Source organism: Dermatophagoides pteronyssinus, unplaced genomic scaffold, assembly GCF_027571235.1.
Source record: "Dermatophagoides pteronyssinus isolate colony J.1.1.1.1 unplaced genomic scaffold, Derpt_VIB-CSIC_2022.12 sq0001, whole genome shotgun sequence".
In the NCBI taxonomy this organism is placed as follows: Eukaryota; Metazoa; Arthropoda; class Arachnida; order Sarcoptiformes; family Pyroglyphidae; genus Dermatophagoides; species Dermatophagoides pteronyssinus.
In genome coordinates this window covers 68,844-93,363 of record NW_027461525.1, presented here as the reverse complement: position 1 = coordinate 93,363, position 24,520 = coordinate 68,844, and the positions used below count along the sequence as shown (strand labels likewise).

Below are 24,520 nucleotides of genomic sequence, written 5' to 3'. Positions count from 1 at the left end.
TATCATCACAATCATCATTGACAGAATCGGTGAACAAAAATCACAACACGCAAAATTCGATAAATATGAGTCAAAAATCGATTGGATTGTGGAATTTTTTTTTATTTCAAAACCAAAAAAAATTTTTTTTGATCAATCAGCGCCATCTGAAGAATTTGATTCAAATCAATCTGAATTAATAATTTTGTTCAAAAATTATCAATATTTATTGTTATTGTTGGTTGTACTCCAAATTAGGATTCATTAAAAATTCATTTTAACAAAAATATAGATTGTGTGTTTTGTTGTTCAGAATATTTGACATTAATTTTGGTAATGAATGTCGAGAGAAAGCGAGGACGGATATGAAAAACACCAACAACAATTTTTATTATATACATTTTACATTTGTGACACCCATATAACAAATACGAATCATCATTTTTATTCATTATTTTGAATGACAACTTCGAATTGATTGATTTTGAATGAATTTCAATGTCAAATTTGGTTTTGTTTCATAAGCAAGGCGTACATCAACATCAATAGCAGTCAATGAATGATGAGAATTTATTTTTAAAAAACATGACATTTGTTGATGTTTGCTGTTTGGTAATCATAATTTTTTTTTCATTGAATTTTACCCGACTTATTTTATCAAAAGTTTTGTGTGAGAGTTTTGTTTTGTTTTTCGGAAAGAAAAAAATTTGTCTATTATTATCATCATCATTATTATTATTATTTAACGCACATGTGTCTGGGTTGTTCAGATTATTGAACAACAACGAAAAAAAATTATTAAACATTTTACAGAATTTTTTAAAAAATAAATTTCCAGAGCGATTTTGTTTTGTTGCAAATATCATCAGACACAGAATCAAAAAGGGGGATACACATCTTTGGATGAAAATATTCTTACAATGTTGCTATTTCGCAAAATGTCTGGTCTCTTTTCTTTTTTTCTTGGTTTTGTTTTGTTTTACATTTTCTGGCAATATTAATTAATTATTCTCTGTGTTTGTAAATGTTTATTGTTTTCGGATTGTTTTTTGATTATGTTTCCAATAAAATCATGTAAAAAAATTACAAGTTTTACTTTTTTTCTCTTTTTCATCACACACACAGAAGACAAATAATAAAGCTGATTATGATTATTATTAAACTTTTTAAAAAATTCATTTGTTATTCATTTGTTTTGTTTCAAATATTAATCTTAAAATATATCAATCAAATTTGTTTTTTGTTGTTGTTGAAATAAAATTATTAAGAACAATCAAAAGCAGTAATAATTAATAATAGAAATTTATAGACACATTTTCCATCAAGAGAATGAGAGAACGGGACAAAGATATTTTTTCTTAAATTTATCTTAAATATTTCTTAAGATATTGTGTGTGTTAATGCGTTTTCGTAGATTTGATATTCGTTCTTTTCATCTAAAATATATATCGGGGGGAGGTTGATGTTTTCAACAGAAAAAAATAATAATTTAAAATGAAAAAAATTGTTGTTGTTGGCATATTATATCCGTTGTTGTTGTCATTTGATTTGATTGATTGAAAATGTTTGTTTTTTTTGCACATCTCGCTTAGTTGAATTTTGTGTGTTTGTGTAAGGGGTGAGAGAGAAAAAGAGAGAGATGGATGTGGCGAAATGAAGAAGAAAAAACCCCGGATCAATTACGTCATTGGCCATTATTTACTCTGTTATTACGTTTTTCAACTTGTCGTCGTTGTATTTCTTCGATTAATGTCCGTCTGATTTTGAAAAAATAGAAATTTGTAAATTCAGTTAGTTTTCAGTATTGTAACTTACTTTGAATCTAAACCACCGCCAGGAGGTAGATTATCAAATTTAATATTTTTAAGCGATTGCATTAAAAGATATATTGAATTATACAATTCCATATTACGATACAATTGACCTTTATTTTATTAATTTATAAATAAAAATTAAATCCAAATAAAAATATAAAATATATTCATTGATTGTGTGATACACACACATTACATACAAACTACTTCATTTTTGATTTTTTCATTCAATTCTTCATCTTTACGTTTAGTTTCTTCGCATATTGTTGGTGCTCCGGGAAATGTGACCAAAACAACACTCATATTATCCGTACTTCCCTATTAATTGTAAATAATCATTAATTTTTTTGTTTGATAAGAGGAAAAATACAATGTATACCTTATGAAGACATGTATCAACAATTGTGGAACAAACTTCTTCAACATTTGAATGTATGCGTAATTGATGGCGAACAAAATCACAAAGATCATTATTGTTCATAACATCCCAAATACCATCGCATGCTAAAATTAAAAATTCGTCGGCACTTGGATCACGTTCAACAATAGTTATTTCGGGTTCAGGTGATACTAATTGTTCACATGGTCCGCGACCAACAACCTTTTTCGATGAATAAAATATTAATAAACAGAAAATAACAATAATATCATACCTTTTTGTATTGATAATCACCAAGTGCTCTGGACACAGCTAATGAACCATTAACACGTTGAATCATAACACTACCTCCGGCGGCTTGAATTCTTTCTTTTTCCTGTGGATTTACTGGTTTATGATCCTGTGTAGAAAATATAGCCTGACCATTACGTGATAATACGGCGCGTGAATCACCACAATTAGCAAAAAATAAATGTGTTGGTGATATTAAACAGGCTACGGCTGTCGATCCTGATATATCTTCACCCGATTCTACTTCAGGTAATGATTTCATTTTTTCATCCAATTTCAAAAATGCTTCACGAATATTCGATTTGATACGTTCTAAATTCTGATTACTATTACTACTACTACCATCATTATTATCATTATTATTGGTTGTTGTTGTTGCTTGTGAATTCATTGTTACAGATTCATCACATTCTTGTTTATTGTTGTTATTACTATTCTCAATATTATCATCATCACCAACATCAGATGATCTTGTTGTGGATGATGTTGTTGGCGATGATGATGCAGTTGTTGTTGTTGTGGTTTGTTGAACATCACCATTATTAGTAGTATTATTGGTATTGTTGTTATCATTTGTTTTCAATGCTTGTAATTTAGATGTTGCAGCAGCAGCATAATCAAGAAAACTATCCGTTTGTAATATGGTTGATAATAAATTTTCAGCACAATGTGCCGATACATAGGCACCAGCGTGACCATCAAATACTAATTTAAATTAATTCAATCAATTTCAACAGCTATTAACCAGATTAACAACATACCCGCAAAAAAACTCCATTCAGGCAATCCTGGTAGGCCAACTTTAGCACAATGTGCATCTTCCATTTCAACTCGCCACCCTTGCATCGAACAAACACCATAACGTAAATCATTACCGGTACCTGTATCGGTAGTTTTTTCCGTATGTGGTGTATCCAATATGGCTCCCATGTTGAATGTGTTTATTTATTTATTTATTTGTCCAAGAAAAAAAATGTTACGAATCAATGCAGAGAAATTTGAGAATTCACATTAGCCAAACAAACACAGCAACAACGAACTTTTCTTCGTATTTATACTTGTGATTCAAATTCTAAAATTTTGTAACCTGTGTTGTTGTTTTCAAAGAAAATAACGAAAATTGGGAAAATTAAAATTTTTTGTCAAATTCATAATTTCATTTTGCACAACAACAAATAATAACGATAATTGAGGAAAAAATGGCTCGTGATAATAATCACTTTCAATATTTTTTTTAATACCACCATCAAACATATCAGATATCGATGGTAATCGATTACTTACACACAACTATAACGTTACTAAAACATATGAAAAAAATTAAAGATAAGATTCACATAATAATTATCAAACACACACACAATGACAATGATGATGAGGATGATGATGGGTCATACAGTTTGTTTTGATTACCAATCACAATCAAATCGATCTTATTGGATTGATGTAATGATGATATTAGGGATTGAAATGAAATATTTTACTATACAAATGATAAAAACATAACATTATGAAACATCCGATAATCATTAACACACATATTTGATGGATTTGAATATTTTCAACAAAATTGACATTGCAATCGATTTTTTTCAATCACTTCGAATCTCACTATATTTTTTGTTTGAAAATATGAATCATCATTGGAACCATCAAAAAACTATCAACATGGTAATAGTGATAATAAATTTACCTCAATTATGATGATAAATCTTATGGGATTTTCAATTTCGTATTAAATTTGATGATATTACTGATAATGATGATGATGATGTTTTTTGATATAATAACAAACAGCGAGACAAGAAAAAAAATTGATTAATTAAGGCCACACAATCGATAATGATGATTTGATTTCACAGATGTTTGATATTCAATAATTAATGAATTAATCGATCACCCAAATCCGATAATTGAATGAATGAATTTCTCAAAAACAGATATCTATCATAAGAATCAATGTAAGAATTGAAAAAAATAAAATTATTCATTAATTTTAAATGTTTAATAATCAATCATGCTCAATTCAACATTGTGTTTTTTGATGCTAATAATAATAATGATAATTTTTTCTAGAAAAAAACAACAACAAATAACCTTTCAATTGTTCTTAGTTATGGTAATAATTATAGTTATTATGATGATGATGACAGTGGAATGAATTTAAATTTCAATTCAATTCAATGTCTTTGTGTCATCAAACATACATCTATAGAATGAATTTGTACAAAAAGATTCTATTGTAAATTCTACTTCTTCTTACTCAGCTTATCAATACACAATATCATCACATCACATTAAAATTATTTTTTTGTTTTTCAATGAAAAAAAATAAACTAAATGATTGAAGGAGTGATCGTATCAAATGTAAATTTTTCGAAATCTATATCCATCATTATTTAATCGAAAACAATGATAAAAATAGAGAGAAATCAATAACAAAACAAACCAGAATTCTTTGGTTGATATAATTTGTTGAATATGAAAAAATTATTATTGATTCATTGATGATTGTCGTTTATTCTTGAATCAATTCAAAGAATTTGATTGAACAATGATGATGATTGGTTTTTGTTAGTGATAATTTTTTTCTGTTTTGGGTAACCCAAAACTTGAGTACTTTTTTGAGAAAAAACACTGTCTCAAAAAATAGAAAACAATTTTACAATGGATTTTCTCGGTGTGTGTGTTTGGTATCTTTCTTTTTTTGGTTTTTTATGGATAATGTTATTGTTGTTGATGATCAAAATGATGACGGTAATATTGGATGGATGGATGGCTGTTGTTGTCGTCAATATCGATGTCGATGATGATGATTGTTGTTGATGATGATTTGTTTGGTAGTATCGTTGTTTTTTTTAAGTTTAGTTTCTCATTGATAATGATGATGATGGTGGCAAAGCTTGAATTCAATGAATTTGTTTCTCTATCTCTCTCACTCTGTTTGTTTGTTTGTGTGTGTTATTGAGTTCTTCGTTTAGTGAATCGAATGGCAAACCGAGAGAGAGTGTTGTTATTTGCTTCTCCCCACTCTCTCTCTTTCTGTGTCTTTTTTCTAATTCATTTTTTCACCCAATTTATACACTGCATGTATTTATTTTCTCACTTTGGTTCATTTCCCCAAATTTATACACAAAAAGTTTGTTTTTCAATTTTCTGGTTCATTTTATCTGAAAATTTTATCAATGAAATAATGCATCTTTCCTAAGAATTCTATTCTCTTGTTTATCGAGAAAAAGAAAATAAGATCAATGAAGTATTTTTTGAAAAAAAATTCTTGTAGGCGGTTCTATTCAAAGTTATTATTGTCAAAAAAGTCAATAATTTTATCAATTCCATGATATGGATGATGACGTACAACGACAATAATGACATTAAAATCTTTTTTAAATTGGTTTTTTTATCAATTTATTGCATCATAATTTCCTCTTTTTTCTCATTCAGAATTTGGAAATTTTAATCCTATTTATTAATTTATATTTTGTGAAAGAAAATTTTCTTTTATTGGAATCATAATAGAAATATAAATAAGAATTTAATAAATTTTTTTTGATTGGTCGATAAATATCATTCGTGATTCAGCAAATAATAATTTAAATTTGAAACATCAATCCGGAAGCTGAATTGAATAAAAAAACAATTAATCGTTATAATTAAACAAAACCAACATACCAGAAATATTATCACCAGCACCAACGGTTTGTAAAACATTTGTACAAACCATACCGATGGCCAGACAAATTTCAACACGTGTTTTCTTTCCAGTCAAATGTGAATTGTTAAGATTTTCTTGCCAACATCTAATTGCTTCGTTTAATTGAACGCGTTCAACATTTTGTTGTTCATTCGATGTGATTGCAAATGAATCATCCAATAGGATATTGACTTGTTTTAAATCAATTTCTGGTAAATTACACTTTTTTTTGGTAATAATAAAGTGATGTCAATATGAAATCCAAAATCATCAATTGCACTTACAGTATAACGATATGCTGTTAATGATGCTTTTGCCATTGCTTGTCTATTTGATTTCCAAATCGATCGATTCAATTTTTTATCGATTCTAGTCATAACAACTTGATAGGCTAATGTATGCACATGAATTCGACTAATACGACGATGTTGTTGTTGTTGTTGATGTTGTTCATTATTTCCAATCGATTCCAGTAATGAAAACAATTCACGCATTTCATCCAAAACATATGCAACACGTGGAAATGGATTGGATGAATAGGAAATATTACCAAATTTCATCAATGATAATAGATTTGTTGCTTCTTGTTCATTCATACCGAATGAATCTATATGGGGAAATATTTGATTCACAACCGAATCTAATAAACGATTTTCCGTAAATGCTGCCATTTCAAAATGTGTACGTACTTCTTGATTTTCATGACGAAATTGTTCTAAATCTTTAGCAAGATCTTCAATAGCCTGTTGTCTGATTTGAAAATCAATTGGACTATTGTCCAACATATGTAAACCGGTAAGAACTAATAAATCCGGTCGGAAATTCGGCAATTGTTTGAAAAATTTTGTTCTCGATAATAACTTAACATTATTATCATCACTGTGAACAATCAAACGATTTGCTCTTGGACTTCGGTATTGATTCCATTGCTCATTAATATTATATTCTAATATTAAATGATAATCATCTTGATCAATGATTGGTCCACTAATTTCAATATTATTTGGAAATTTTTTCAATAATTTTTCAGTGATTTGAGCACCCAACAGAATATTTTCAAAACCTTCTTGAGCAAAACGTAATGATATTAATGGTGCATTACTTCCAATTGCTTCTTTTGTTGGGATTTTTTTCTCCTCAATCAAATTGATTAATTTTTGATAAACTTGCTTCGATTTTATATAACGTCTAATTATAATGAAAAAAAACTAATTAATATTCACTTACTTCTTACTTCAGTTTACTTACTCAGAAGCTGCACCACGTTGAAAATAATAGGCAAAAAGTTCAAGAAATTTACTCCAATTATCAATATGATCATGTGGTTGAGCATCATCAGGCGAATCAAATTGATCGAATATATCTAATGCACGAATTACTAAATCTGTACAAACACCTAGACCAATTGCTATACGTGAAGATTTTGCCAGCGAAACATTTTGTTCAGCCTTTAATAATTGCTCCAAAATCACATTATAACGATTTTGTTGATCATTGTTGTTGGAAAAAAATTTCCTATAAATCACAGTTGTACTGAATGACAATGTTGACCAAGTTTCATAAAGAAAATCCTTGATAATATTGATATTTTTGTAATTTGACGATGATGATGGTATTTCATAATGATGATGATATTGATAATAATAAATACCAATCGAAATGATCAAGACTAGTAATGATAATAATTTCCAATAATGTTGAGCCAAAAAATGTAAAGCTCTTTGTTGTTGTTGTTTTTGTTGTTGTGATTTTGTTTGATTCTTTTTCACCATTTTGTTTTTTTGATCTTGGTTGTTGTTTTTTCCAAAATCATGGCAGCCAAAAAATTGAAAAGAAATGTTATCTTTAAGAAAATCCTGCATGAGTGATTACGTACTTTATGAAAAATTATAACCACGTTTTTTTCTCGCTCGCGTTTGACAAGAATTTCAAGAGAATTGTTTCGAAAAATCCTGAATTTGAAATTGTTATGTAAAATGGATTTTCTTGAATTTCAAGGCAGCAATTGTTTGCGTCAAAGAATTATTCTTGCCACATTAACCAGAAGAAAAATAATCATCGATCAGATTCGTGAACGAAATTCATCTGAATATGGTGTACAAAAATATGAAATTAGTCTGCTAAAATTGATTGAAAAAATTACTAATGGTTCATCGATTTTAATCGATAAAAATGGAACCCGTATTACATATAAACCTGGAATATTATCCGGCGGTTCAATAGAACATTGGTGTTGTTTGGAACGATCAATTGGATATTATCTTGAAGTTCTTATACCATTAGCACCATATTGTAAAATTCCAGTCGAAGCTTGCCTGCATGGAATTACAAATGATACGATTGATCCATCTGTCGATGCTATTCGACATTCGTCCATACCGTTATTGAAGCAATTTTTCAATGTTTTCGATGAACAACAACTTGAATTGAAAATAATTTCCCGTGGTCTTCGACCAGGTGGTGGTGGAATTGTTTCGTTTAAATGTCCAATTCGAAAAGTTTTAAAACCTGTTCATCTAATGATGCCGGGGAAAGTTAAACGAATTCGTGGTATTGCATTCGCGACAAGAGTTTCACCACAAATTGCCAATCGAATGGTCGATACAGCCAAAGGAATGTTGTTGAAATTTATTACCGACATTTATATTTATACTGATCATCTTAAAGGTAAAAATAGTGGTAAATCTCCCGGTTTCGGATTATCGTTGGTTGCCGAAACAACTGAAGGTGTATTCTATGTTGGTGAAGCAATGTCTAGACCTGCTGCTTCGGAATCTGGATCTGGTTCAGATGTCTCGATTCCTGAAGATGTTGCACGATTAGCTGCATCAAACCTTTTCAACGATATATATCGGGGTGGTACAATCAATACAATTAATCAAGGAATTGCTTCTATATTTATGGCATTTACTGATCGTGATCTATCCAAAGTAATTTTCGGTCCATTAAGTCCATATACAATTCAATTATTAAGGCATTTAAAAACATTTACATCATTAACATTCAAATTAGAATCAGAATCATCGAATAAAGATGATGAAAAAGATGATATGACCATGAATATTGGGTCGAAAAAAATTCAAGCTGCATGTGTTGGTATTGGTTTTCGTAATCTTAACAAAACTGTTAAATAATTTTAATTTGATTTGATTTTTTTTTTTGTAAAAAATAAAATTACAAAATTCTTTTGATTACAGATTTTATGAATTTGTTTTAATAAGTCCCGCCCACCACCACCACCATCGAAACTCGTTCATTCGAATAACGTAATTTTTTATTTGGTTCGACACAGTATTCGAGGCTTTAATATTGAAATATGCCAGGTTGTCGTTCTGTTCAACAAAATTTTCCATTTTGTTTCATTCATTCCATTTTCTGATGATGATGTTTTTTATCAATCAAATAAATAAAATGAATAATCCAATTCAATTCATATTTTGATATCTAATTTTATCAATTAAATATTATTGTCAAGTTTTTTCTCGTCGCTCATTCGCTCACTCAACATTTGTTAAATCTAAATAAATAAACAATATAACAGAAAAACAAGCAAAACGATATTTTCATTTTTAATAAAATTGAAACAAAAAAACTTGATTTGATTATCATCGTTGGCTATCTATTTGAGTAGTAGTGGTGGTGATAAGAAATATCTAAACAACTTTATACCATTGCCCTTATGCGACAAAAAAAATCAACGCCTCAAATGTTCTGATCATCATCAATTCGAATAAATCGTGCAACAAAATTCTTACCCAACCAAAATAATCTCAAAACTAATCGATAAATTGAATTGACAAACAAACAAACGAAAATGAACATCCGTAAAGTAAAAGGAAATTTCGATCGAATTTTCGACAAAACATTAACCGATCTAGTTCGTGGTATTCGCAATAACAAAGAAAATGAGGTAAAGAATAACATTGTTGTTGTTGTTGTTGTTAATCAACTTGAATTCTATTCTAATACAGACCAAATACATTCAGCAATGTATTGAAGAAATTAAAGAAGAATTACGAAATGATAGCCTTTTTGTTAAAGCTAATGCCATTTCCAAGCTAACCTATGTAAGTGACTGGAATGTTATTTTGTTTGTTTTAATCACTAATTTGTCAAACATGATAGCTACAAATGTTAGGCTATGATATAAGCTGGTCAGCATTCAACATTATCGAAGTAATGAGTTCGACAAAATTTTCTCATAAACGAATCGGTTATTTAGCTGCATCGCAATCATTTCATGAAAATACCGAAGTAATGATGTTGACCACGAATATGATTCGTAAGGATTTAAATTCACAAAACATGTATGATGCTGGTTGTGCAATGAGTGGCCTAGCTTGTTTTGTTACAGCCGATATTAGTCGTGATTTGGCCAATGATGTTATGACATTATTGAGTTCAACCAAACCATATCTACGCAAAAAAGCAATATTATTGATGTATAAAATTTTTTTGAAATTTCCTGAAGCCCTTAAACCAGCATTTCCAAGATTGAAAGAAAAACTTGAAGATCCTGATCCAGGTGTTCAATCAGCAGCTGTCAATGTTATCTGTGAATTGGCAAGAAAAAATCCAAAAAATTATCTTTCATTAGCACCGGTATTTTTCAAATTGATGACCAATTCAACAAACAATTGGATGCTTATCAAAATTATCAAATTGGTATTTATTTTCATTTCCAATTTTATTATTATTATTTGATATTTAGTTGATAATAATAGTGTAGTGAAATTAATAATTAATTAATTTTTTCGCTATCCATTTGTGCTATCCAAATCAACAAGTTCGGAGTAATGACCAAATATGAACCATTGCTTGGTATTAAGCTAAGCAATCCTCTCATATCGCTAATACGAAGGTAACAAAAACAAAACTCATATTGTTCAATGCACTTTTTTGTTTGTTTTTTTTTAAATTCATAATCGTCCCTGTAGATGTTTCTTGCACACACTTTATTATTGAATTAAATATCAAATAATGATAATGATAATAGGTCACTTTGTTTTAGAATTTATTATTTTATTTTGTCTTGTTTTTTTATTTTCTTTTTGTTTTTGGCCCACTCTATCATTTTAGTTCGGTGCACTTACACCACTTGAACCTAGATTAGGAAAAAAATTAATAGAACCATTAACGAATCTGATACACAGGTAAATTTTTGTTTTGTTTTTATTTTGTTTTCATTTCAATTTTAAATTGGTAAAAATTTTTTTGAAAAGCAAAAATTGTGATAAATAATGTTTGTTATTATGTTTAGCACATCGGCAATGTCATTATTATATGAATGCATTAATACTGTGATTGCTGTTTTGATTTCCATTTCTTCTGGTCTACCAAATCACAATGCATCGATACAATTATGTGTGCAAAAATTGCGAATATTAATCGAAGATTCGGATCAAAATCTTAAATATCTTGGATTATTAGCAATGAATAAAATATTGAAAACTCATCCGAAAAGTGTGCAAAGTCATAAAGATCTTGTTCTGGCTTGTTTGGATGATAAAGATGAATCGATTCGTTTACGTGCATTGGATCTACTTTACGGTATGGTTACCAAAAAGAATTTAATGGAAATTGTACAGAAATTGGTTAAAAATGTTACCGAAGGCCAAATTGGCAATAAATTCCGCGATGAATTAATATTGAAATTGATTGAAATTTGTTCACAAAATGATTATCAGTTTATTGTTAATTTTGAATGGTCAGTATTCAGTGTTTGTTTGAATGAATTTGTTTGAAATATTTTTTCTCCATCAGGTATTTAAGTGTTTTGATTGATTTGGCTCGTGTTGATGGTGGAACCATACATGGTGTTTTGATTGCCCAACAAATATTAGATGTTTCAATTCGTGTTGATGCTATACGATCATTTGCAACCGAAAAAATGGTTTGAATTTTAAATAATTTTTTTTCACTTTTAAACTTTGAATTTTTTTTCAGTACATTTTATTGGAAAATTCAGCTCTTTTTATGAATAATTCTTCGGTTTGCGAAGTTCTTTATGCAGCTGCGTGGATATGTGGTGAATTTGCAGAGTATGTTTTAGATTGATTTTTTAAATTAATTAATTAATTGCATATGTTTTCATCCGATTAGTCATTTGCCTGATAAAGAAAAAACGATTCTAAATTTATTGTCCATCGATAATTTTCAGCCTCATATTATAGCAGTTTTCATTCAAAATGCATCGAAAATATTTGCCAAATTAGCAGCCGATCCTGATTATAATAATTCCAGCAACAAAATTTATAATCTTTGTTCACAAATTGAAGAAAAAATTAAACCATATCTGAAAAATCAAAACCTGGAAATTCAAGAACGTGCAACAACATTATCCGAAATAATAGCCATTGTTAAATCGATGAAAAATGAAAATATTAGCAAACAACAAGTGGATAAAACGAATCTATTGATGAATGATTCCAATGAACATTCCGACGCAATGACTAATGGTGATGATGAAACAAATGATGGCAGCAATGTATCGAATGTGATGATCAATCTACAATCATTTTATTATGCCTATCCATTAAATCCGGTCGCTGCCAAAGCACAACGTAAAGTACCAATACCAATCGGTTTAGATTTGGATACACCATTTGATCTGCCTGAAAGTGAAGATGAATCAGATGATTACGGTGATGATTATGAAAAAGTTATCCATTTGGTTGATGATGAACAACAAAACGATATAGGTGAATCTTCCGATGAATTGAATAAAAGACAAGAGAAAAATAACAATGAAAATGAACTGTTGCGAAGATTTGAACAGGAAAATAATCCAAATTATTTAAAAACTACAAAATCATCCAAACCAATGGCTAAAAAATCTAAACGAAAAACAAAAAGACAAAACGAAAATTTCGATGAAAATAATGAAAATGAAGACTCTGATAAAAATGAAATATTTTCACAAGAATTATCTTCGACCAAACAAAATGCATCGATTCCTGGATTAATTTCATCGGAAAAATATTTACTTCAAATGAAAAAAACGGATAATGTGAAAAAAGATGATGGTAAATATAAAAAGAAAACCACCAAGAAAAAGAATACAAAAGTAAATACCAATAATGAAGATAATGAAGATGAGGAGGAAAATGATAATAAAATATCGATTCGAGCATTAGAAATGCCCGAAGGGGTCGATCTGAATGACAATGATGAAGACGATGATGATTCATTCAAACAAGCATCAGATCCACATAAAGCTTTAGCCAAAGTAAATCTCGATGATGTTATTAATGATTTGAATAAAATGCGACAAAAAACTGCAATAGATTCGAAAATCCCCGAAACTAAAGAGAAAACTGGCAAGAAGAAAAAATCCGGTAAAAAGGTTGTGGTTAATGATTTGATAACTGGGAAAAAAGTGGTTAAAGTAGCCAAATCGGAAAAAGCGGGCAAAAAGAATGACGATCCCATTATTAAATTGAAAGACAATAGTCCTGTCAAAATGAAGCCAAAAAAATCGAATAAAGTAAAGAAAATTGCAGATTCAAAAAATCGTGATGAATATGAGGAAACTTTGGACAAAATATAACCGAACAAATAGTGTAAATATTAATTTATCATCCAATATTTTTATTTATTATTAATTTTTTCCACAAAATATGAATCCAATTCATTGAGATCTGGATATAAGTTTGTAATCATTTGTTTGATTTTTTGTTGTTTGGGCATCATCGATTTGTCCGAAGTTCTTGACCGTACACATCTGTTCAATATGATATTGCTATTTGTTGTTGTATAGAGGGATTTGAAAGTAAAAGAAAATCAATAAATAAAACATTTCAAAACTTAACGATCAAAAATCTCGTTTACCTGATTTTATTTGCTTTGTTTACATTTTGTTGATCGTCAATAGATTCTGGTATGAATTGTATCAATGGAAAATGTTTTGATGAACAATAAATAAATTTGATAAGATTGAATGATTTAGCTAGAAAATGGCCCATTTCTTGCATTTGTATAATGGATAAATTTTGTCCAGCATACGGACCTCTATCACAACCACTTGCTGAACATTCAATTGTATAAGCTAAATTGATGCCATATTGACGATAAGCTACTAATCGTGCTGTTTGTTCACGATCTTTTTGCATTGCAAATGAGCAATAATCCGGGTTAAATGCCGGTGATTGTTGATATTGTAGAACTAATGGAATCGTTAGAAATGGTGGCATGGCTAAATTCACCACATCATCATTATTCATTTCATTTTTAATTGATTCAAGTTGATCAATTAATTTGCAAGTTGCATTATCGGTGCAAACACACAAATGCTTTTGAAGATGTTTTTTAAAATAATTTTGTTGATCAGATTTTTTCCATGATAATAATGGAAAACAACTATAGGAAAATATATTGTGTCGTCGTGAATGGCCATGTATATCGAGAAATGCAACCGGATTTCGACCACCCGAATAAGTATGTAAACATTGTAGCAACATTTTTGAATGATAAATTGTTGGATGTAAAATTGGCGATGGATCCATCCAATGACGATTTAAATCTTCGGTTTGTAAATCGGTTCTAGTACTTTATGGGATAAGATAAAATCAAATAGAATTCTTTTAGATTAACAACGACAACATACCAGCCATTAATAACACCATCAGGATTGAGCATAGGAATTATTTTGAAAATATATTTATCTAATAATTCTTTCCTTTTTAGCCAGATCAGTTGATCATCGTTATGATTGTCGGATGAATATAGCAGAAAATCAATGAAACCTTTGAGCAACCAAGATGAATTTGATTCGGATGGATGAACACGGGCAGTAATCATTATATAATGTTTATCATCAAATTTATCATTCGATGTTATTGTAATCACAGGCAAATCATTGCCTTTTAATGAGGAACATAATGTTTGTGAAATGAACAAAATTTGATCACCAGGATTTACAGATTTTTTTCGATTATGATTATCAACTAAATAAGACCAATAACAGATGTTAGTTTGAAGTTGACTATAACTGAATGGAATATTGAATGCAAAATAGCATTCATCATTTTCATACGGAAAAGTGAATGTAAATTCCAATGTATAATATAACTTTGCTTTGAATAAATTTTTAAATTCCTTATTTTTAACATAATGATTTCTATAATAAGCCACTATATATTTATTGTTGGTCATCGGTTCATTATCATGAATTCTTTGCCAAGTTTTTCCACATTTTTCATATCCTCGACACGAATAGAATAATGGCTGTTGTCCATTGTTGAATAAAATACTTTTCTTTTCACAATTTATAATTTTGAATCGATATTTTTGATTAGTTTGCATTTGTTTAACTTGAAAATAAAACCATTGAGTGTGTGATGTACAATTAATATCGGAATTCAAAATTAACAAATATTCCTGTTCATTATTTTCATTCGGGTTTGATTGTTGTATGAGTAATGCTTTGCGAAGATTACCACATTCAAATCGTGATTCAAATTTTAAAAATTTTTCATCATCCATTGTTTTCGCCACCGGTTTTTCAATATCATAGACAATATTATATTCACAATTGTTAAACAATGGAAACAAACGCTGGCCAACATGATCCAATAATTTAATATGATGGTAATTTTTTAAACGAATGGCATTCTTCAAAAATGGATATGTCATTGGATGAATTTGGACTGAATTTTGTTGATGACAATTGTTCAATTCTGGTGTGGGAATCACCTGTTTAGGTTGGACCGTTTTTATAGAATCATAAATTGCTGTGAAAGTTTTTTTCCAATCAAAATCATCAATTTTATCCGGTCTGATGAATGTCGAAATATTTATTGGTTGTTGTTTGAATATTGGTTTGGAACAATCCTGATCACATGAACAACTTAGTTTAAGTTCATTATCGTCATTTGAGCAATTGAATTTGATTTCGGGAAAAAAACCCAGATAAGATCTCGCAAGTGAACTATCAATTTCTTCGGATTTTTTCTTATTATCATTGCTAGTAGTATCTTCTAATTCACTTTCGGAAAATAAATCCGACTCTAAACATTCTTCATCACTACCAACGGGATAGATTTCTAAATCTGGTTGTTCTTCATCATCATCATAATCTCCTTGATCTTCGCTTATTTGCTCAACAATTGTTGTTGCTTTTGGCAAATGGGGATTATATTGAAATGTGAATGGATTACGATTATCATCTAATGGTATCAATAAAGACGGTAATAAACGTTGTATAAACATACTGGACATAACAACTAAACGATTTGTATAATGTATTATACGATCATATTGTTTTCGATATAAATTCGATATTTTATATGCCTCAGATATTGTATTGATTTTCATCTGTCGATAATTATCGTCGCTGATGATGGGATCATTATGTTCGGTTCCATTTAATGAACAGACAAATGGTTGCATGAATTTTCGAAAAATTATTTCACCAATTTTCAATGATCGAAAATATTCATTTGTAATGGACGATTCCGTAAACGTAAGCAATAATGATAAAATTCCATAAATATCACGTAATATTGATAGATACAATTTTAGTTGACTATCTTTTTCAATCAATTTTTCACCAATTTCCAAACGATCAATATCGTCTTTGTTTAAATTTAATGTGGATTTTTGTTCACAAATTTCCCGATGATATTGATTGCAATGTTCCAATAATTCAATAACGGTAGGTAATAAAATCCATGATGAACAAAAACGATCCGAATCACATCGTACTGCGAAAAGAAAACCAAAAGTGAAAATAATTTAAGATTTTTGAAAATTTTGAAAATAAACGCTTACATTTTCGACAAACATTAAACAACATTAATATTGTTCGAGATCTAAGTGTTGATTTTTCAATGAATTTATTCAATGAACCAAATTTTCTCAATATCAAATTACCAAATCGGACTAGATTGATTTGTGATGATAATAAGGAAGAATCGGGATTATTTTCAAAATATTCCTGAGTGATCTGAATAATTTTATCAAAATCCGATTGATTTTCGCCGAATCCGGCTATAATATTCGGAAAAATTTCTGTCTTGAAATCCAACAATTCTAATAAAGTAATAACATTCGAATTATTTGACCAAATAAAGAATAATCAATCCATTTACCTAATCGATTCAAAATGATCAGATAGTCCAGAATAATCACGATGGATCTATTGTTGATGATTGTATCGACTAATTCCTGTTGATTGTTTTGTGAATTTTCCCGAATCAATTTATGATCAAGCAATTTCAGATAATAACACAAAATATTGCAAGTGATTATCGATGATTTTGGATGTAATGATCGTACTGATTGAACAAATGGCGGTTCTATGGACGAAAATATTTTTTTAAAAATCAAGTTGATAAACATCATATGATTAGGATAAAACTTACCATAGGAAAGTTTAATAATCAATGTATAATAATTTCGAAATAAACATTGCATCTGTGATAATAGGATATCATTTGATAAATTGTTATTGGAAAATGTTTGCTGTTGTTGAGAAAAACATTTCAAATAATGTAAAATGATACATTCAAAATGTAATAATTGTAGAAAGAAAAATCGATTGCCTAATATTCGATTTATATAATTATTGTAAGATTGGCCACAAGTTGAATGTTTTCGACATCGTTTTTCTTCACCAGATGTCGATTTTAGAATTAAAAATTTTTTAATCTTGACTAGATCCGATTGAATTTGATTAGATTTGTTGAAAAATGAATCAAACAATTCACAATAATTGATTGTTGTTGTTGGATTTTTATTATTGTTGTTGTGCTGATTAAATTCTAATTGAATTTGTCTAATATTTTGAGACAATGATGATATGATCTGTTCAAATTCATCATTTCGTGATTCGAAATGAATTTCGGTTTGTTGTTGTTGTTTGGTTTCACATTCACCATTGCGGAATGTGGTTTTTTGTGATGAAACATTGTTGTTTATGGTGGAATCATCATCGATCAATGAATTGTTGAGAAAATCACAGCATTTTTTCAATAAATTATCATCATTATCAACTAAACAATGAAATAATTGTTTAACTTGTTCGATTGAAAATTCATCATGTTCAAATCTATCATTAAAATCTGTATCCATTTTATTTGTTTATTGAACGAATGATGTTGATGATTATGTAATTTGTTTTTTCGAACGTTTCGAAAATCATTCATCAAAACATAACAATCATGACATTCGATAGTTTGAAATGATAAATTATTTCACGGATTTAACAGTCTAATTAATTTGTTTGTTTGAAAGAACATTAACCAAATTGTGTTATTACCATAACGATTCATTTTCCCAGACGCTTTAAAACCACGATGAAAAAAGTTCTATTTTTAAAAACAAGAAAAAAATTTTTTTTGCTTGATAGAATTTTTCGTACAGAGAATTTTGTTTTCACCACAAAAATTTCAAATTATTTTTTAAACAAAAAAAATTCTTGGATTTCCATTTTGAACGAGAATTCAGTTAATCCTCATTTAGGAATTTTTCCCCTTCCCAGCCAAAAAAATTATCATCACCATCAAATCAAAAAACGTTTTGGTTTGTCAAAAGAATCCTAAAAATGAATTCTAACTTCGATACAAAAAAAAACAGAATACCACGTACGTCATCAACAACAACAATGTTTTATTCATAAATTCTGTAATTTACCTGTTTCGCAATATTACACAATGATAATATTTTCAAATTTTTCAAAAAATCACATCAACAAATGAAAAAATGTACCATATTTTGATTTTGGAAAGAGGGAAAATCCATAGCATTGTATATGTGTATTGAATTGAACTGATAAAAAAAGCATCTAATCCGGAACATGGTAGATAAATAGAGAGGCTTATAAGCAACAAAAAAAAAAGGCGAATGAGAGCAGATATCCTTGAAAGTGTTTACTTGTTTTATCAAGAAAATTCAATCAGAAAATTATGTTGATGATGGGAAGATCCGTTATCATCCTCATAACACGCACACACAACGAAGGCTGAATGAAGAAATGGAAAATATATTGATTTTCATCATGAAATATATTGAAGCAAACAAGATGTAATTGAAAACTATCCCAAAATCGAAGATAACCAACCAATATATGAAGAAAGAGAACATTACGACATTCGAATCCTTTCTAACATGAACAAGATTTCTTTTTTTGAAAAAATATATTTCTTTCTTTTCTGATGACATGACAACATTATTTATTTACTTTATTCCATTTCCACTGAGAACCAAAAAAGGTTTTTTTCCAGAAAAACATATCATTGGTGATGAAAATGTTCAAATTGTATCGTAACATTCTTATAAATGGATCAAAATTTCGCATTTCACCAACATCAAATTTGGGAATATCAATTAATTCTGACAGAATTCATCAAACATTCAATTCATCGTTTATGACGACCATTCGACGACAAACTTTTTGTGCTGAATCTCATCATCATCAATCAAAAAATGAACAAACACTGTTGCATGAATTGCCGAATGTTTCCACTATTGATAATGTGGCAGAATTTCCGGGTGCTAAATCAAAATTCGTAACCGATCTTCATTTTTTTGATCCGGATGATTTTGAAAACATTCCAGTTTATCGTGTTATGAATCGCAATGGTCAAGTATTGGATGAGAAACAAGATCCAAATCTTGATAAAGAACTCATGACCAAAATATATAAAGGAATGACCATTTTGAATTCAATGGATCGTGTCCTCTATGAATCACAACGACAAGGTCGAATATCATTCTATATGACCAATTATGGTGAAGAAGGAACACATTTTGGTTCGGCTGCTGCAATTTCAAATGATGATTTAGCTTTTGGCCAATATCGTGAAGCAGGTAGGATTTCTTTCAATATTCAACAAGCCAAAACATTCTATTCTCTCTGTTTTTCGGTAGGCGTATTGATTTGGAGAGGATTTGAAATCGATAAACTAATGGCACAATGTTATGGAAATAGTGAAGATTTACATAAAGGACGATCAATGCCTGTTCATTATGGAACAAAAGATCATTGTTTTGTATCGATATCATCACCATTATCAACACAGATGCCACAAGCAGTTGGTGCTGCATATGCATTCAAACGACAAAATCAACAACGAATTGTCATTTGTTACTTTGGTGAAGGTGCTGCATCTGAAGGTGATTTTCATGCTGCAATGAATTTTGCCGCTACATTATCAGCGCCGGTTATATTTTTTTGGTATGTTTTGTTTTATGATTAATTCATATCTAAATTTCATTTCCAAAACAAAAATTCAGCCGAAATAATGGCTATGCAATATCGACACCAACACACGAGCAATATCGTGGTGATGGTATTGTTTGTCGTGGACCTGCTTACGGTATACCATCGATTCGTGTTGATGGTAATGATGTTTTAGCTGTTTATAATGCAACATTAGCAGCGAAAAAAATCTGCTTGGAACAATCACGACCAGTACTAATCGAAGCAATGACATATCGTATTGGTCATCATTCAACATCGGATGATTCAAGTGCTTATAGAAGTGTTGATGAAGTTAGAAGTTGGGATGAAAAAGATCACCCGATAACTCGATTTCGTAAATACCTTGAACAAAAACAATGGTGGGATGATGATTTGGAGAAAAGTTGGAAAAATGAATCCAAACGCCTAGTGATGACGGCATTTGTCAAGGCAGAAAAATTACCTAAACCAAATTATATGGAAATGTTTGAAGATGTTTATGATAAAATGCCCGAATCACTAATAGAACAAGCTCAAGAACTTAAACAACATCTTAAAATGTATGGTGGCAATTACCCTATTTCTAACTTCAAACAAGATTAATTCTATTATCATAATAATTGTAATGTAAATTCAATTTTTTCTGTTTAAAATAAATAAACAATAAGAATAACACACAAAAATAAAAAATAAAAAAAAAACAAAATTGGCAATTAAAGATAGATGGAGGAATTCTACGAAAATCTAAATCTAAATGTGCAGACAGACAATCATTCATTGATTGGTTGAATCGATTTCAGATAGGGCCGCAATACCTGGTAATAATTTACCTTCCAATAATTCAAGACTAGCACCACCACCAGTACTAACATGACTGACTTTATCTTCAGTTCCCCATTTTGCACAACAAGTTGCCGTATCACCACCACCAATAATGGTTGTTGCACCACGTTGTGTAGCTTCAACAACAGCATCCATAACGGCTTTAGTTCCTTTGGCAAAATTATCAAATTCAAATACACCAACCGGGCTAATTAGATAGAAAAAATTAATAATCAATCAAGTAATCACCAATCAAGTAATCATCAAGCAATTGAATATTTACCCATTCCAAACAATAGTTTTGGCTCTTGCTAATGGTAATTTGAATTGTTCAACGGAAACCTGGCCACAATCCAAACCCATCCATCCATCCGGGATGCCTTGTTCTAATGTAGCATAACCTACAGTGGCTGTTTCACAAAATTTATCGGCCAAGACAAAATCCAACGGGAAATGAAGCTGGACATTATTTTTTTTAGCTTTATCCACCAGTTTCTCCACAATTTCAGCTCCTTCTTTATCGAACAACGAACTGCCGATAGACATTCCTTTCAATCGTTTCAAAAAAGTGAATGCCATTCCACCAACAATAATCATTTCATTAACTTTGTCCAATAGATTTTCAATCAATTGAATTTTATCTTTAACTTTCGCACCACCTAAAATGGCCAAAAGTGGTCGTTCAGGTTCATAAAGAACTTTGGAAAAATAATCCAATTCTTTTTTCATTAAAAATCCACAAGCTCGTTGGGCGAGTGCAATTCCCACGATTGATGAATGAGCACGATGTGCGGTACCAAAAGCATCGTTAACATAAACATCACCCATACGTGTTAAAGATGCACGGAAATTTTCAATTTCTGCCGCCGATGCTTTAACTTTTTCTTGCGTCTCCGGATTGACTCCTTTTCCTTCTTCTTCAAGATGAAATCGAAGATTTTCCAATAGAATGACCGAACCCGGCGTAGGATTGGCACAGGAATTTTCAATTTCCTGACCAACACAATCATTCAAAAAGGTAACATTTTTATTCAACAAACGACTTATTTCTTCGGCAACTGGACGTAATGAATATTTTGTATTACGAAAACCATCCGGACGACCAAGATGGCTCATCAACACAACAGCTTTGGCTCCATTTTCCAAAGCATATTTGATTGTTGGAAGTGCTGCTACAATACGCTGATTGTTGGTTATTTTTGCATCTTTCATTGGAACATTAAAATCAACCCTACTCAATTAATTAGAATGACACATTTTTGTCCAACCATTAACAATCAATTACCTGGTTAGAACGCGTTTATCTTTCAAATTCAATTTATCGATGGACAATTTTTTAGCCAAAACATTTGGTACAGACATTTTTCTGAAATTCACTGGGAAAATCTTAATTCGGATGAAATAAATTGAAGGTCAACAATGACGAGTAATAATTATCAAAAGATATATTTACAATGATTTTGTTGGAATCGTATATTTGGACTAGTAAAATATTATGACTAACGGAATTTTTTAACAAGATTAGAGATCAATCAACAGAAAAATGGACCAGCCAGAGGATTTTCAATGTTAAATCAAAATAAATACAAATTCGAGAGTAAATCCAAAAATAATTCTTTTTTTCAATTGATAAAACAAATTTCCGGAAAATTTTTTTCCATCACAGCAAAATTCGAAAAAATTTCCAGGAATTTTTCAAATCGATTCATCAAAAAAATCGCTAAATATATTTATGCAAATATTATTCATGGGCTGATCATTTTGTTTATGTTTTAACATGAAAAATATTAATTACAATAATATCTTTTGTCTAAATAAACAAAAAACTGAAAAAATCCAGTGTCATGTCTTTTACATCTAGGTCAAGCGAATATTGTCGAAAAATGAAAAACAACATTTCGAACCAGTTTTGTTATCGATTTTGTGGATTGAACAAAAAACAAGTTGTTGTTTTCATTTACCTCGTTCGCTTCAATTATAAATCAACTTGTTGATGTTTTTTTCACGAATTAGCCCGAGGTGTAATAAATAGTGAAAAGTGAAAAGAGAAAGAAAATATTATCTATTTTTCCAAGCGAAATCCTATAGAATTTTTCTTGTTTTTCTTTTTGAAAATAAAATGGGAAAATTCTATGAAAAACCAGGCGAAAAATTTCCCAATAATTTCCCAGCATAGATTACATTGGAAAAGTGGTTTTTCATTTAATCATTTTCAAACAAACTGAAAATGAAAATGTCATATGAATTTTTCAATTTCAATTTTCAAGATAAGGGATTATTATCAATCATTTGACATCATTTTTTATCCATTAATGATGCTGAATATTAATGGGATTAGATAAAATTTACGTCATTGAATCATGTGGATAATGTAAACATTTATTCAACTTTCCAATCAATAGATCAATTATCAATTAATAAATTCGTCATCAATTTATCTGGATGTGGTTTTCCAATATTGATAATCTTTTTCCCTTTCTTCTAATCAAATGGTAAAATAAATGATCAATTCAGCTCAATTTTTTCCAATGTTTATTTTGTACACAATGTTCAGTGCATCAAACAATTTCTTTTCCTTTTATCATTGTTTTGTTAGTGGTCAGAGCAAAATTACCTAATCAATAAGAATATAGCCAATTATGGATGGATACTTTTTTCGTTGGATCTCTCTTTTGATTGTAAACAAACTATCCTTATTGTTTGTTTGTTTTGTTATTGTTTATCCTTGATGAATGATGATGATCAGTTTTTTCCCTTTTTTGCCTAATTTGATTTCTCTTTATCATTTTCCTGCAAAACAAACATGTTAAATATCCACCCTCTCGTATGATTGATAAAAAAACAGTCCGACCATATACGTCATTATCGAATCAAATTGGTTTGCTGTTGATTTGACAGACAATTTCATTCAAATCATTGGGAAGAGAGAAAAAAATTGCATCAGAAATAGTATGGCCTTTGATTTTTTCCTGTTTCTTGTTTTGTCGATTGTGGTGATGATTATAATGATGGTGATGATTTAAAATCGTATGATTTTTTTTATTGACTTTCGATTGAAGGTTGTGATTTGAAAAAAGAATTACGATCAACCAAATGATCATTATTGAAAATTTTTTAGAGGTTAGGCTCACTATATTACTGTGATTCATAGTTCAGTGAGGTTAGGTTGACTATTGCTATGACTGTGACTCATAGTCAAGTGAGGTTAGGGTGACTATTGCTATGACTGTGATTCATAGTTCAGTGAGGTTAGGTTGATGACCATGACTATGACTGTGATTCATAATTCAGTGAGGTTAGGTTGACTATTGCTATGACTGTGACTCATAGTCAAGTGAGGTTAGGTTGACTATTGCTAT

The 24,520-nt window shown here is 29.7% G+C and overlaps 7 protein-coding genes across 11 annotated transcripts; 3 read left to right on the top strand and 4 right to left on the bottom strand.

Moving 5' to 3' along the window:
• Positions 1 to 401: 401 nt before the first annotated feature.
• On the bottom strand, positions 402 to 5,072 carry alph (protein phosphatase alphabet). Of its 3 annotated transcripts, none has more exons than XM_027346926.2 (8): positions 4,913 to 5,072; positions 4,157 to 4,407; positions 3,225 to 3,550; positions 2,447 to 3,168; positions 2,173 to 2,394; positions 1,994 to 2,111; positions 1,795 to 1,903; positions 402 to 1,736 (listed from the first exon to the last, which is right to left on the bottom strand). In XM_027346926.2, the coding sequence occupies exons 3-8, from the start codon at positions 3,391 to 3,393 to the stop codon at positions 1,664 to 1,666; spliced, it is 1,413 nt and encodes a 470-aa protein (XP_027202727.2). In that variant the 5' UTR covers positions 3,394 to 3,550; positions 4,157 to 4,407; positions 4,913 to 5,072; the 3' UTR covers positions 402 to 1,663. The 3 variants fall into 3 exon arrangements, 2 of the variants coding, with proteins under 2 accessions (XP_027202727.2, XP_075676850.1); XR_012846328.1 differs by having other exon boundaries at positions 1,608 to 1,736; positions 1,983 to 2,111; XM_075820735.1 differs by lacking the exons at positions 4,157 to 4,407; positions 4,913 to 5,072 and having other exon boundaries at positions 3,225 to 3,636.
• An 864-nt stretch (positions 5,073 to 5,936) lies between these two features.
• LOC113796635 (ADP-dependent glucokinase) lies at positions 5,937 to 8,030 on the bottom strand. Of its 2 annotated transcripts, XM_027346940.2 has the most exons (4): positions 7,406 to 8,030; positions 6,442 to 7,345; positions 6,136 to 6,379; positions 5,937 to 6,082 (listed from the first exon to the last, which is right to left on the bottom strand). In XM_027346940.2, the coding sequence occupies exons 1-4, from the start codon at positions 8,017 to 8,019 to the stop codon at positions 6,057 to 6,059; spliced, it is 1,788 nt and encodes a 595-aa protein (XP_027202741.2). In that variant the 5' UTR covers positions 8,020 to 8,030; the 3' UTR covers positions 5,937 to 6,056. The 2 variants fall into 2 exon arrangements, with proteins under 2 accessions (XP_027202741.2, XP_075676814.1); XM_075820699.1 differs by having other exon boundaries at positions 6,055 to 6,379.
• A 103-nt stretch (positions 8,031 to 8,133) lies between these two features.
• On the top strand, positions 8,134 to 9,351 carry Rtc1 (RNA terminal phosphate cyclase 1). The gene has a single exon (XM_075820750.1). It carries the CDS (start codon positions 8,134 to 8,136, stop codon positions 9,289 to 9,291), a length of 1,158 nt encoding a protein of 385 aa, XP_075676865.1. The 3' UTR covers positions 9,292 to 9,351.
• A 129-nt stretch (positions 9,352 to 9,480) lies between these two features.
• On the top strand, positions 9,481 to 13,967 carry g (adaptor-related protein complex 3, delta 1 subunit-like garnet). 2 transcript variants are annotated; one of them, XM_027346939.2, is made up of 8 exons: positions 9,481 to 10,067; positions 10,129 to 10,224; positions 10,283 to 10,822; positions 11,237 to 11,310; positions 11,418 to 11,864; positions 11,921 to 12,050; positions 12,104 to 12,198; positions 12,260 to 13,967. In XM_027346939.2, the coding sequence occupies exons 1-8, from the start codon at positions 9,972 to 9,974 to the stop codon at positions 13,704 to 13,706; spliced, it is 2,925 nt and encodes a 974-aa protein (XP_027202740.2). In that variant the 5' UTR covers positions 9,481 to 9,971; the 3' UTR covers positions 13,707 to 13,967. The 2 variants fall into 2 exon arrangements, with proteins under 2 accessions (XP_027202740.2, XP_075676809.1); XM_075820694.1 differs by lacking the exon at positions 11,237 to 11,310 and adding an exon at positions 10,945 to 11,018.
• On the bottom strand, positions 13,727 to 18,723 carry Nna1 (Nna1 carboxypeptidase). The gene is made up of 6 exons (XM_027346938.2): positions 17,521 to 18,723; positions 17,248 to 17,454; positions 16,928 to 17,188; positions 14,763 to 16,860; positions 13,988 to 14,704; positions 13,727 to 13,898 (listed from the first exon to the last, which is right to left on the bottom strand). Exons 1-6 carry the CDS (start codon positions 18,227 to 18,229, stop codon positions 13,748 to 13,750), a joined length of 4,143 nt encoding a protein of 1,380 aa, XP_027202739.2. The 5' UTR covers positions 18,230 to 18,723; the 3' UTR covers positions 13,727 to 13,747.
• Positions 18,724 to 18,827: 104 nt separating this feature from the next.
• On the top strand, positions 18,828 to 21,061 carry BckdhA (Branched chain keto acid dehydrogenase E1 subunit alpha). The gene is made up of 3 exons (XM_027346942.2): positions 18,828 to 19,966; positions 20,027 to 20,333; positions 20,393 to 21,061. The coding sequence occupies exons 1-3, from the start codon at positions 19,399 to 19,401 to the stop codon at positions 20,940 to 20,942; spliced, it is 1,425 nt and encodes a 474-aa protein (XP_027202743.2). The 5' UTR covers positions 18,828 to 19,398; the 3' UTR covers positions 20,943 to 21,061.
• Positions 20,392 to 22,775, bottom strand: LOC113796637 (phosphoglycerate kinase-like). The gene is made up of 4 exons (XM_027346943.2): positions 22,615 to 22,775; positions 22,447 to 22,547; positions 21,445 to 22,392; positions 20,392 to 21,369 (listed from the first exon to the last, which is right to left on the bottom strand). The coding sequence occupies exons 2-4, from the start codon at positions 22,521 to 22,523 to the stop codon at positions 21,114 to 21,116; spliced, it is 1,281 nt and encodes a 426-aa protein (XP_027202744.1). The 5' UTR covers positions 22,524 to 22,547; positions 22,615 to 22,775; the 3' UTR covers positions 20,392 to 21,113.
• Between the last annotated feature and the right edge of the window lie 1,745 nt (positions 22,776 to 24,520).